At 34.4% G+C, this 13,816-nt stretch overlaps 1 protein-coding gene across 1 annotated transcript; it reads right to left on the bottom strand.

Moving 5' to 3' along the window:
* Window positions 1–1,040: 1,040 nt before the first annotated feature.
* Window positions 1,041–3,219, bottom strand: LOC129806723 (hatching enzyme 1.2-like). Its single transcript, XM_055855495.1, has 2 exons — window positions 2,898–3,219; window positions 1,041–1,765 (listed from the first exon to the last, which is right to left on the bottom strand). Exons 1-2 carry the CDS (start codon window positions 3,217–3,219, stop codon window positions 1,041–1,043), a joined length of 1,047 nt encoding a protein of 348 aa, XP_055711470.1.
* Between the last annotated feature and the right edge of the window lie 10,597 nt (window positions 3,220–13,816).

Genomic DNA, 13,816 nt, shown 5'->3' with positions numbered 1-13,816 from the left:
TCATATGACAAATTCCATTGTTAAATTTGAGAGCAGGGTAACATTGAAGGCCTGTAAATATCGAATGCTATTACAGGTAGCTCGATTACTGAATTTCTTAATAATTTAGATGAGTCACATTTTCAAACACTTTCGCCAAATTTACCACATAAAAAAAATCTAAATTTCTCATATGACATAGTCATTCTGTTACAGAATTCCCCTGTAGTTCCACCAAGTGATTTTCATTATTATCATTATTTGAGAAAATCCAAAATACATTTTTTGGTGGGAAAGGGGATTTGTACGTTCTCTCGTCAAGACACTTTGGTAAGGTTCAGACCATTTAGGTCGAGTAAATCCTAATAGGGTCCACAAGATTGATTTTTCTGAATGTTTTTCGAAATAGAGTGTATTGCTAATCAGAGATATTGATTAGAACTTGAAGAATTTCCAAATTGCAATCACATCAAAGAAATTCAACGGTTAACAGTGTAGAACAAAGTTGGTTAAGATGGTGTTGGCGAAGGTGAGAGACTTCCCATAAATCTATAGGAGTGAAAAGAGTCAACGTGCTAAATGATACAAATAACTTCCTGGATATCTCTGGCTGAGGTGTATTGGCTGAAAAATTGGAATTCTCATCTCGTGTGAGGTGGAAAGTGACAAATCGATGGTCTGGTGTTCTGAGGGAGAAGAATTCAAACAACCTCATGGAATTTTCTAACTTTGTCACAAATCCGTTAACTCTCCATGGCTTTTCTGTCATGGCGCCCCTTTCCTCACTCAGCACACAAATGAGATTCTCACCTGTCAACTGATTAGCATCATAATCATGCGATATAATTGCAATTGTACATGGAAAAGTCTTCCTTGTATGACTCTTTTTTCGGGTTGTAGCTCCAGCATGTCAGCAGCATCTCACGGTTAGAGGAGACATTTTTCGAAAAACATGCTGAAATAAATGATCGTCTGAGCAAAGATTGTATCTCGGTTGTGTCTCATCAGGTGATGATCACAGATCAGGTGCTTCGATAAACACTCCTGGCTTTCATGTAAGTTCACGGCAACTTTATTTTAAGACTCTTCACACGGGAGATTGTCGTAGGTGAGGACAGAGATATTGCAATTGATTGTTTCTTCTTCAGTGATTTCTTCAAATGAATTCTTCTTCTAATTTGGCGTTTGCCACGAGGCGGACTGAATATCATCGCCCACACATCCCCAAGCACTTCCTCAGTACCTTGCTGAGTATCTTGACCAGGACAGCTGTACATTCGTCTAATTTTAGCCACATCACTCTCTGCAAATCCCTCCCTCTGACCCATTTCGCCCGTGAATGGCAACACAGGTACAATTGTTGGCAGTCCATTCTTAGAGAATGCTGTACTTGAGTAGTGCATAACACTGGAGTAATCATAGGCTACCCCAAAGTCATTGGTGCTTCCAGAAGCGGCTGGCTGGAAATCCGCTTCGAAGCCAAACTGGATGTTATCTGTCAGAATCTGCACATAGTTGTTCCTATCTTCGCGGTTTTGCTCATGCAGGAAGCCGATGGCATGCATCAATTCGTGAATTACTGTGCCCACTTTAACTGTGCATCCGGGAGATTGTAGGTTCACGATCTGACCACCTCCGATGCGTCCTACACTTGACCAGCATCCAGTTCCCGTGTTCTGGATACTCACATAATCCCGATGACTCGCTTGACGCTCCACAAAGCTAATGCATGTGTACGAATGATAAGAATTGATAGCTGCTTGAATAACCTGAATGTCACTGTTACCTGAAATTTGGAAAATTCACTATGAAAAATCGATCATTTACTTTCCCTTAATCCTAAGAAAAAAGATTTAAAATTACATTTCGTCTTGTCAGAATATAACGGCGTTATCACACTTGCACATTAAAATTTTAATGTGATTCACATTAATTGTCGCTTGTGAGCCTCCAAATATGTTATTTGTGTCTTTGAGTCACTTAATATTTGGGGTTTTTCTATTTAATGATAAAGAAGTGGACTTGGCCTGCAAAAATAAGTTTAAATTTACCTAAAGCATAAATATTTTTCACATTAAAAAATTAAAGAGAAAATCGCATTAATTTTTCGCATTAATGCTATAAATCAATTTATATCAAATTTTGCGGGCCAAGTCTACTTTTTTATCAACAAATTGATCAAATTTTGAATATAAAATGATTCAAACACACAAATTACACATTTGGACTCTCACCAGCGACAATTAATGTGAATCATATTAAAATTTTATTGTGTAAGTGTGATAACACAGTAAGTCGAATAACTTGATTTTTTGCAAAATTCGTTTTTTCCGAATTTGGGGTACTCCTTGGCACCCTCTACCTTCCCTGTGAATATTATTCCGGAATGTTAATTCTTCCCTAAGTTATAGGGGTTCAAATCTTAAAAGTCCTATACTTGGCATGTAAAATTTCAACTTGAAATCGCTTTCCTCTAAAGTTGGCTAATCGCGACTTATTCGTTTTATATTCTGAGCCGTCGAAACTTTTTCAAATCGATTTTACTGATTCAAAATGATTTTCGAATTGATCATTGTTTCCAAATGCAGTTAGTTAAATTTCTCAGAAGGTTTCGGGAAAGTTTCGAGCACTTCGAATAGTCTGGGACGCTTTGCCACCCTTTTTTTGGATTGCTTCACGAGGGAAAAGTTAGGGGAATGTAGGCTTGTTCGCACGGAGTGAACCTTCAAACGATGTGAATTTTCTCTTCGTTTGTAAAAAGCTAACTTACCATTTCTTTTTTCGTCTCATGTGCTTAATTATTATCTATCTTATGGCTAAGAAATGACGAACTAGCTGACGAACACTCTGTGCGAACCATGCCAACATTCCCCTAATCTGAAGGGGTTTTTAATTTTTTTAACAGTATAAAAACTCACTAAATGGTCCAATCACTTCAAGAGGAACAATTCCACTTGGCCAGTAGCTTGATTGACTCCTTAGTCCATTCCGGACATGTGTACTGGGTATTAGGATGTCTCCTTCAACATAGGCTCCTTGCTCCTCCGGATTTCCTTTTTCACTAGCCTTTCTCCATCTGTCCAATCGTCGTCCATTGACCGTACTGGGATTTCCATATAACATTGCACCATAGTGTGACAAATCAATCACCTTCTCTTCGGACTGCTCCAGCTCCTGAGCAGAACTTCCACAGAGAATGATCAGGAGGAGAAGTAAGAAGTCATCACTAGTACTTTCCATGTGGTTTAGTGGCGATTTTCTTTTTTATTTTCTCAAACTGGAAATGAGTTAAAAGCGAACGTACCAGCGACAAGAGTTATCTCTGCATTTCCCATAAACACGATAAGAAGGTACTCTTGAGAGCCTAAGTCAATAGACAAGCCTTCGATGGCCAGGGAAAGACTGACAATGGGTGAGATGGTTGCAAATGAAGAGACTTGCGCATTTTTGCATTTTTAATCACCTTCTCAGCACATACCATCCCCGAAGAACCGATAAAGTAAGCAATTAGTTCAAAGTAAATATCTGGTTGACCTATAATGGTTATTGCTGGTTGTACGACAAATGTTGGTAGAGAAAGAGAGAAACTCAAATCACGATGAAATCTATAATGTTCCTCTGGCATTAATGTCTCTGGCCGTATAAATCTTAGAAAAACATTCTTTTAACTCCATCTTAAAATATTCATTGGGATGGCTGCACGAGAGGCAGGGGGATAGATAAAAGCATATAAAATAGTCAAATGGCATTGAATAACTCATTGTGACTGTCTTCAATAATTAATCTTTAAGAATTATCGATATATTTTTATATTTTTTTTTCTCTTCCTACTCGTCCATTTCACGATCCAAACGAGAGGGAATGGATAGATTAATTTATATGAAAGATTTTACTGCGAAGACAATTTATTGCTCTACCCTGTTAATCGTCTTCCAGTAATCCATCTCGAAAAAAGTCGCGTCACAACTTTGAGAAAAATTACCTCACAAAATTGCTCCTCCACTGAGGACTTCTCAAGTTCATAACTAGTTCTCTCCTCAATTGATATCGCCAATTGTTGAATTTCAATTAATCATCTCAATGGGCAGAAAAACACGTGATTTTCCTATCAGTGTCTTTCTTTTTTTATGCGTCGCCAATGAAAAATGCCCAATAAAATTCTCTCGGTTCTGTTTAGCACTTTGAGCCATCGATGATGACCAATAAATGAGCATGTAAGAAATTGCTATTTGCTGTAAGGGGAGATAGAGTCACCTGATAAATAATTAATGGCATCAATACCTGAGTGGTTGGACAAAATACATTGGTTTTCTTTTCTGTCTTATTCTCAGAAATATCGCACTGTAAATACCTGAATTTTTCCCATGAAGAAATCAAGACGGAGTGTTTGTTTGAAAATTGGGGAAGACATTTCTGAGAAATTATTCAAATTAGACATTTTTCTAGGTGCACAGTGACAGTGAAAAATGACACGGAATAGGGCACTTTGTGATTCAGAATTTGGAAAAAGAATCAAGCTATTTTGTTGGGATGCATTTTCAAAAACAGAAAAATTTACCCTTGTTGACTAAGCATAGAGCTTTCTTTATTAAGAAATGTTTTCGAGCACTTTTCATTTGCAAGTGAAACTCCTTCTTTTGACTTTTATTTCTCGTACTAGTGATATTTGTTCTCCTGAGTATACTCCACCCATAAATGAAGTTAGGTCACGCTTCATTGAGAAGCATGAATCACTGACGAATTTGATATTCGAGTTTTATTTATTTTTTTTTAATTCCATAAATATCTAATATAAACTATTCCTAGTACATTAATTTACTGCAGAGTTCAAAAAGCATTATTCACTTTTTATTAATAAATAAAGTAAAATCTGTGCTACTTCATTAAAACTTGTGATTGAATACCTAAAGATGCGAAAGTTTGTTTATTGAAAATTTATATAGGAAATTAAGTTTTTAAAGCATTAAGTGAAGGTTAAATTTTAATGAGACTATGACCGCTTTTCATAAGGATTTTTTACTGAACAATTCAAGACTTAAAAAAATATTTGTAGTGGTTTGCTCTGGGTATATTGATAGAAATATCCCTTGATAGAGGAGTGATTTAAATTTATTTTTTGACAGGCTTTATTTTTATAGGGGGAAGTGGGGCACTTTTGAAAGCGGGGCACCTTTGAAATTGGGATTTTTCACCTATTTTTAAATAAAATTGAGCCTTATTGTTATATAATTTAGCTGCATAAATAGATTGAGAAGCTAAATTACATCATGATAAGGCTCAGTTCTACTTAAACATAGGAGAAAAATCCGAATTTCAAAGGTGCCCCACTTTCAAAGGTACCCCACTTCCCCCTTAGCTTTTTTCCATGAACCTTCTTGAAGTTTTATAGTGCCAGCTTCAGACTAGAGGATTAGCCTAGTTCCCGAAGGTCCTTAAGATCTAAATACCAAGCAATTTGCTGATTTTTCGAAATCTAGTGAATCATTTCCCTTTATCATTTCCCATTGGAAATCTGTGAGACATCATTGCAAAAGAAATTAACCCTTAATTAAGTTAAGCACAATCTGATAGTAGGGACCTTAGGGACCGTAGATGAGCTCTAAAATTCTATGAGTTGCGCAATGGAACGAATTGAGCAAAAAAATCTTCATGAGTTGGTCTTAGATATGCCTGAAAGAATAATTTTTATTATCAAGAATAAGCGATCAAGTACAAATTATGGAAATCATTCTCATTGATCAAGCTTTTTAATTTTTTATTCAAAAAATCGCTATCATCCCTATTTGCATTTTGCTCAAAATCACTCAAAAATTTGATATTTTGGCCGACTTGCATACACGAATGGAAATTCACTGGGTCACTACCACTAAAATTGTTATTGGATTAGTCTATATTACACAAGAAAATGTTAGGTCGATCAGACTTACAGACCACCCACTTATAGGACCATCCCGATCCCGACCATCTCTATTTGAACTTCGCATACTGTACGGGTTTTGGTTTTCCCTTTAATAGTAATTTTTTAAATTTTTAACTCTAGATGAATCTACTTTGGGTAATTGTGATTACCGAAAAATAAGCAGGTATTTTCAAAAAAGACCTTCGAAAATCATTTCGCGCGGCCTGATTTTTTTTTTAAATGAAGAGAAATTTCAAAAAATATTGCTTAAATATTACACTTTTATATATTATACTTGAAAGCTTAAATTATTTTTTTATTTGAACACTGAGAGAAATCCGAAAAAGTCAAAATAACATTCCGGAACAGTTTATTTTACCCTACAGTATTGATCCGAAATCGGTGTAAATATTATGCTTTTTAGGTGTATTAGGGGTTAAAGTTACCCTTTTTCATGTCAATTTTACCATTAAAAGGGTGTAAAATTAACATTAAAAAATGTTGATATATTTTTACACCTAAAAATTGTTAAAGTTATGAAGAAAAAAGTTAATCGTACCCCCGTTTTTTCTCAGTGAAAAAAAAAAAAGTAGAATATGTTATTTTTTAGTTTTCGTGATCCTCTAACCCCTTAAATCTCTTTAGTTCAAAATGTAATTCTATTAATTAATTAATTCGTAATATTAGAGGAGTTTACTAGTCATTTCAGTCGCTCTCTTATCTATTTTTCAAGATAAAAATATTTTTAGTCAGTGAAGAAGTTCAATTTTCGTGAGTAAAAAGCCATTTAATCAGTAAAAAGTTAAAATGCTTCATGTCAGTATAATTTTTAGTTTTCCAAAAATATTTTAGTACATATCGAACATCATTTTTGAAAAAAATAATATTTCGGTGTACTTATTTATCTCTGCCTTTAATTCATTAAGCAAAAATCTATTTTTTAATATTATTATTTTTGCACGGCTTATTTCTCTGATAATCTCTATTTTGTGGCATTATGCAAACATTGAAAATCTTATGAAAAGCAATTTTGTAAGTGAAAAATATTATTCACATCTCCTCAAATATTTATTCACATCATATATTTTAGTTACATCGTGTTTGCTGATCGGTTTATAGCTCGAAAGTATTAAAACTTTCAATGTTAATCAGAGAACGCAATGAAGCCATTAAATTTTGTGATATAAAATATTTAATTAAATGCAAATAGTATTAACCGCCTACAAATATTTATTTATTTCTTTTTTTTTAAAGGAACAGGTCAAGTTAGTGAATGCAAATAAATATTTATTTAGAGAAAATACTGTGCGGAGGATATTGAAATTAAGTAACTTTAGAAACTAAACATTATCCGCAAGCAATTAAATATTTGAAACCATAAACTATTATAGTCCTATGATTTTTTTGGTTGAAGTTTTGAGGGTTTTTACGCTTTAACCAATTAGTAAATGGAACCGAACTGAAAATAGATTAGGGGAGTTATACTCAACAACAATCTGTTGCTTTAGAATTTAGAATTTTATGTATTTTTTATGCGTTTTTAATTTATAAATTATTCACAAATGATTGTGTTATTGTAGTGCGTTTTCATAATCAAAGGAATGAGTGTTTTTTGTAAGTATAGATTTTAAGGCAAAATTGCTTAATACTTGGGTGTTTTTCTTGATGAACAAATCGTGCCTCATAATCAGTGTGATTTGATGGATGAAAGGGTGCCATGTAGTTGATGATGGGTGCCGTGATAACCTTCCCGGTGCATTTGAGAGTGAAAATCTCAATCAGGATGATCCATTGAGCAAAAACATGAGAGTGAATTCCACGATAAAAGGCTTAAATGTCTGGGATGGAGGTGGAGTTGATGGTGAAACAACTTTCTATCACGTCAAAAATCTCAATGCAGACACCACCGTGCCGTATTTCATCATCAATTGATTTTGCATTTATGAAGGTAGTTAACCATATTTGCAGATCTCTCGATCAACTCCAAAGTATCTGCTCTGTTCACCTCCCGCACCTTCAGTGCCTCATTCTCGCATCTCGATGCACTTTTCACAAGGAGGGCTATCTCACAACATAGCATGGAGTGTGAGATTGCAATTTACGTTTTTATGTTTCTATATGTTTCACGCCCCCCTTTTGCACAAGGCACACACAACAAGGATGGAAAGAAGCATAGGATTAAAAAAGGTCTCTCCACCATATTAATTGATTTGTACGTGCCATACATATGTTTAGTGCCGATTAATTGCCATGATTTAGACACTCTTTCCTCATAAAGTGAGAATGAGTGCATATATACTGGAAAATTTTTCATTAAGTTGCATATTATTATGATTATTAAATTGAGTTTGTCCAAACACATGTTTCTGCATCAATCTCAACATCTTGTCTATCGACATTGATTTATTGTAGCAATTGCTGCACTTTTTTTTTGTACTTCAGCACCCCGATTGAAAAACTTTATGTGATACCAAAGAGGCTATTAAGTAATTTTTATTGCATGGGAAAAAGTTTCCAATTGATTTGTTCCTATGTATTTTTATCGAATCCTTCCACTGAGAAATGTTTTATAAATCAAAATCAGACAATGCTATTTAATAGGGTAAGTGCTCATAATTTTGTCCAGTTTCTTATTTTGGACACTTTGAAGATAACATTGGACACTAAAAATAAATTGATTAAAATGATGGATTTTTATTCCAATATTTGATGAAAAATTAATTTTATCTAAATATTTGTTCTTTTTGGAAGATTTTGACACTAAATACGTTAAATTTTGAATATGATTTGAGTTGAAATTGCTTTGTTGAAAATTCAGTGTGAGCAATTGCTTACGAGAAATATGACAGAACTTCGTGGCTTACTTCAGTCTTATTTAGTTTTGGTGAAGTACTAACAAAGTTTGTTCGCTGTTTTTGAGTGCTATTATTGAATATTCATTGAATATTGTGTTGATTCACGTTACTGATGATTTGTACATTTGACCTGAAGTGAGATTTGCCTTGTGAATTAGATTTTTCGTGTGAAAAATGGGAAATTTTTTAAGACATTCACCAGGGAGGTGATGATTCTTATTTTGGACAGGTGTTTTTCTCATGAAATTTCGTGAAGTTTTAGCTTTTGTGATGACTAGGTTGGACAAATGCCTGGAGAAACAAAGGAGCATCATCTCTACGAAAGAGATGTAGCGAGAAATGCCTTGAAAGGCTCCCGGAAAGGTCAGGGAATGAGCGAATCCGCACGTACTTGGAGTATCGAAGTCAACTCACTTTAATGAATGATATGGAAAGTTTCTGGGCTTCTGTGACATTCTACGTTTCCCTTACATGAACAGGAAGAGGACTTGGTAAGATAGGTTCATAAAATGAAGAACAATGGGCATCCTGTTGAGGCGGATTATCTGTCCAAATTTACAGACAAGTTGTAAAAATTAATAACCAAGTTGTCCAAAATAAGAGTCAAATTCACCTCTACATATCAATTCATTTTTAAACGTATTAAAACTAATTTTAGTAAAAATGAGATGATAAATAGCTTGCCAAGTTTCTAAACAATCCTTCTGAAAAGAGAGTAACAAAAAAAGTCAATTAGTATTGAAAATATCGCACTTCAAACTTGGGATATCGATGCTTATATGCAGACTGTCCAAAATTATAAGCACTTCCCCTACATATATTTTTCGTGGCCTAATGAGTACTAAATTAGCTGAAAGCTCCAAAGATTTCCTTTGATAATTAGTACAAATTTTAAATACTGTTTTTTTAAAAATGAATATTAAGGCTTTGCTAATTTTTTAAAATTCTCAAGCATTTTTCTCGATTTTTTTTATTTAATTTTATTTAAAAAATTTAAATTTTCTTTAGTAAAATTTGGTTTAGTTTGTCTGCGTCCTAAAAATGTTCTATTTCTTGACTTCTCACTGTCTCCAAAATGTAATTGGGCAAAATAGTAGTGGGGCTAAAATTGGCAAAATAAATAGTCATTGAGAGCAAGACTGTATGTAGGGGAGACTGAGGCAAAAAGTCACAAAACTGATGTTTTATTTTTTTACGAGTTACCCTAGCGTCCCAGAATTTTCTAAATAGCGCACTTTTATAGCGAGTTTACCGCTCTACAACTTACACCGATTTCGGATCAATAATGCAGGGTAAAATTAACATTTCCGGAATGTTATTTTGACTTTTTCGGATTTCTCTCAAGTGTACATTGGGCTGTGCGTATGATTCAATTCATTCGGATCTTCATCACCATCACTGTCTACAACAACAAGCAGTGACACATGGAAGTGACGTTTCTTTTCGCCGTGATATATCAGAAATTCCTTCGGTTTTTGTTACTTTTTTCCCCATACCTATTATTAATTTTTACTCCAAGTGGTCATTATTGATAATAAATTATCTGGAGAAACAAAATCTTTTGAAAATGCAAAAAGGGATAGCGGTTTCGTATTCAAAGAATCCAAATCATTTAGGAAATATTCACCAGTGCATTAATTTTGGAAAATAAATTGGCAAAAATTGATATCTGCCGTTAGGAAAATATTCCAAAAACAGGGCTAAAAATTACAATATTCTTTATTTTCTAAATTCATGAAAGTGGTACTTCAGTCGATACAAATATTCACTGTCACTGATCCAAACACACACCGAGATGGGCTGCTGTGATAAAGTAGCGGCACTGGTTGCCCACAGAACCGTGATATGGAGCGGCTACCCGTATCGGGGGATAAGATAGAATAGGAGTGAGGAAGCATAAAGGGCCCAATTGTGGCCTGGATGTATCGGAAATCCGAAATGAAGAACCCTGGCAAAATCTTATCTTATCTCTATTTTCTAAATTGATTGTTCGAAATCTAAGAAACGTACGACAATGAAGAAGACCTAAGGCTATCTATGGGAAAAAATTAAGCCATTATCTTTTTTATCTTGGAATATATTGAATTTTGAAATTTTCGATTTGTGACTTTTTGCTCCAGTCTTCCCTAATATATTATTTAAAATGGGAAATGAGCGTTTCAATAAACCTGAAATAAATTTTACCCTATCGAAATATGACTTTGTCTAATGGTTTTGCGAAACATCCTCTTATGAGATTATTTAGGATTTTTTTTAGATCATTTGGTTAAAGACATTTGACATAGTTACACTAGAATTCTGAAATTCCTTCCTTACATTTACTGTTCCTATCCCGAATACCTAAAAAATCAGTAGTTGAGAGCCTTTCCTTAGTTTTGATTTCGTGATTGGTAATAAGAACTGACCCTAAAATTCCTTGATCATTTTGTGTAAGAAAATTCTTCAACTTCTACTATTGCTTTATCTAAAAATAAGCTAGAGACAGAGTCATTTTCTTGCACAATTTGCAGTGGCTATTATTACAAAAGAGCAAGTAGTGTGACTTTTAATTATGGAAATACCATATAAAACTGTCTCAAAGCTGGCTGGTCGATTGAATCAATTGGCGATTCAAATTCAGACATGGGGATTTGTTTCTAGCAGAAAAACGACATTATAACTTGAGGCCATTGAGTGCTAAAGTGATTAGAAAAGATTAAGAAGGTTATTAATTGCAGTCAAATAGAAGGAAAAATTTTCTGCATATTGAGAGGTGTTTTGAATTGAAAATAGCATGCAAGAGAGGACTCAAAACTCGTCTACATCACTTCGACACATACTTAATTAAGCTATTAATGTTATACTGAGAAATAATTAGTCCAAATAAAGAAAAAAACCAGTTTTATTGCTATTTTATTATCAGGCGCTATGACCATTTCTCATGTTCGACACTGTACCATTCAGTTCCTTTTCCTTTGGCTTAAATATGCAATTTGAAAAAGGAATATGGCCCGGTAAAATTCGGTACCATGTTTTTATCTCATCGTTTTTATTTAATTTTTTATCATTTGATCAAACAAAAAAATTGTTAGAAGTCTCTCACGTGTGTTTTGGTCGACATTTAAAGAGCAAATCCGATAGAGAAAAAAACCACTCACTGATGCAAATCAATCAGTATGCTTAACATACAGTGCAAGAGAATGAAGATAAACCAGCGATAATGCTAATAATATTAAGAGTGTCTATGGAAAATAGGTACAAAAATGGCAATTTGAGGGTTTGGCTTCTAGGTCACGTCAATCACTGAGAGGAATAAGATTTAGTTAAAAAAAATAATGAGCTCCATAGGCGCCTTTATTTTGCCTTGATTCAACACCAAACTATTTTGTACCCTATGGAAATCGTGAAGAGTAATTGGAGGTCAAAGACACATGGCAATTTGCAGAGTGCTCTATCTTTAATATGATGAACAATAGTTGAGTTACGTAGGAGTCTTTGAGCTTATTGACTTACAAATAATAAAACGTTACATTCTCTCTTAAAGCGCTTTTTCTTTCAAATGATCTTATGGGCATTGCACGATAATTTTTGTTTTCGACAAACGTATCTTTTTACACTTAAACCTATACTTCGGGAGAGCAAGAAACGTGTTTTTGTCTATATAGCCCCCAATGCGTAAGATGTAATTAATTGAGCACAGTAAATTGTTTCTTTCACAACTAAACAGAATTTCATTACTGTATACCATGTGATATTACTGCATTATGAAAAAAATAACACCAAGAAGGCAGATGATGTGAAAATCTCAGTTATTTCTTAATTAACAGACTCGATCATATTTTACTATCTGATTTGCGTTTAGGCGTCGCCTTGATCTCACCCATAAGCCACGCAGCTAGGTATTACTTTTAGCAGACACGTTGTGAGGTGTCTTCTTGACGAACACCATCAACTATTCCATCAATTTCCTTCTCACTGGGAAATATTTATGTCTTATTTGCTGTGAATTAATTGTTGAGGTTGACTCTTTTTTTTATTTTTTAAGAGAACCTCTTGAGTTCGCGCTGTTTCCTTCCTGACTCACTTCCAAATTGTGGTCTTGAAACTCTTATGGTCAGCAAACACCCAAAAGGCCTCTTATCTATGCCTCATCATCTCATTCACTTGTCGCTGTGTCTCTGATTCTTCTGAGAATCCATCCACTAACCGCCAATTCGCGCGAGTGTTCGCCCAAGAATTATTGCTTTTTGAGATGGTTCGTTATTGTTAGTTTGGAGTGAGTGTCATCGAAATGTATGCAAATATTTCAATTCACAATTCTACCTTTGAAAAAAAAGAGAATCCTGGGGTTTATCGTTTTGCAAAAATAAAGGAAAATTTTGGGGTTACAAAAAACGGCGTTAAAGTGTATCGAAATCGAGATGAACAGTCAAGATTTCAGCATTCTCTCTTATTCAGAAACATTTATGTGTTGTTGTGGAATTTGGTTATTGCTCCAAAAAGCCAACACTGTAAAAAAACATTTAACGTCGGATGGGAATAAAACAGAATTGTCCACATTCTGAATTGGAGATATCTGTGTCCTGTCTAAGATAGTTCTAAATCAGGAATAGTCACTTAATTTCCAAGGAATTTCCATGAACCATTACTGTGTATATTTCTTGTATGAAGTCGGTCGAATGGTAAAACGATTGGTTTTATGATCTCTGTAAATAGTTTAGAATCGTTAGATTCAGCTCCTACTCTGTATAAAAACAAACATGAATCGACGAATATCGGTTGCGATGATACTTTTGGAGGAGGCCAAGCCTCTGTATAGGTCCTCCCAGGGCATTCAATGGGTTAAGTGGTAGTTCAAGTCCCTTTTCGGTCATCAGAAATTTTTCTTGAATTAAAGGTATTCGAATTTCATCTAGGGATCTTCACTGAATTTGGTTCCACAGGGCCATGGGACTGATAATCCCATCCTTGTATAAGAAAAAAGGGGCGTCAAACCGTCCTAGGTATTTCAAAGTGACTCGAGCTCGTTACTTAGATGCTATACTTAGATGATTCGCATCATTTACGGTTTACCGGTTCAGAAACTATTTGAAACGATTTACAA

Source organism: Phlebotomus papatasi, chromosome 3 (genome assembly GCF_024763615.1).
Source record: "Phlebotomus papatasi isolate M1 chromosome 3, Ppap_2.1, whole genome shotgun sequence".
NCBI lineage: Eukaryota > Metazoa > Arthropoda > Insecta > Diptera > Psychodidae > Phlebotomus > Phlebotomus papatasi.
The sequence above is the reverse complement of the archived record's forward strand: the minus strand, read 5'-3'. Positions and strand labels throughout refer to the sequence as shown.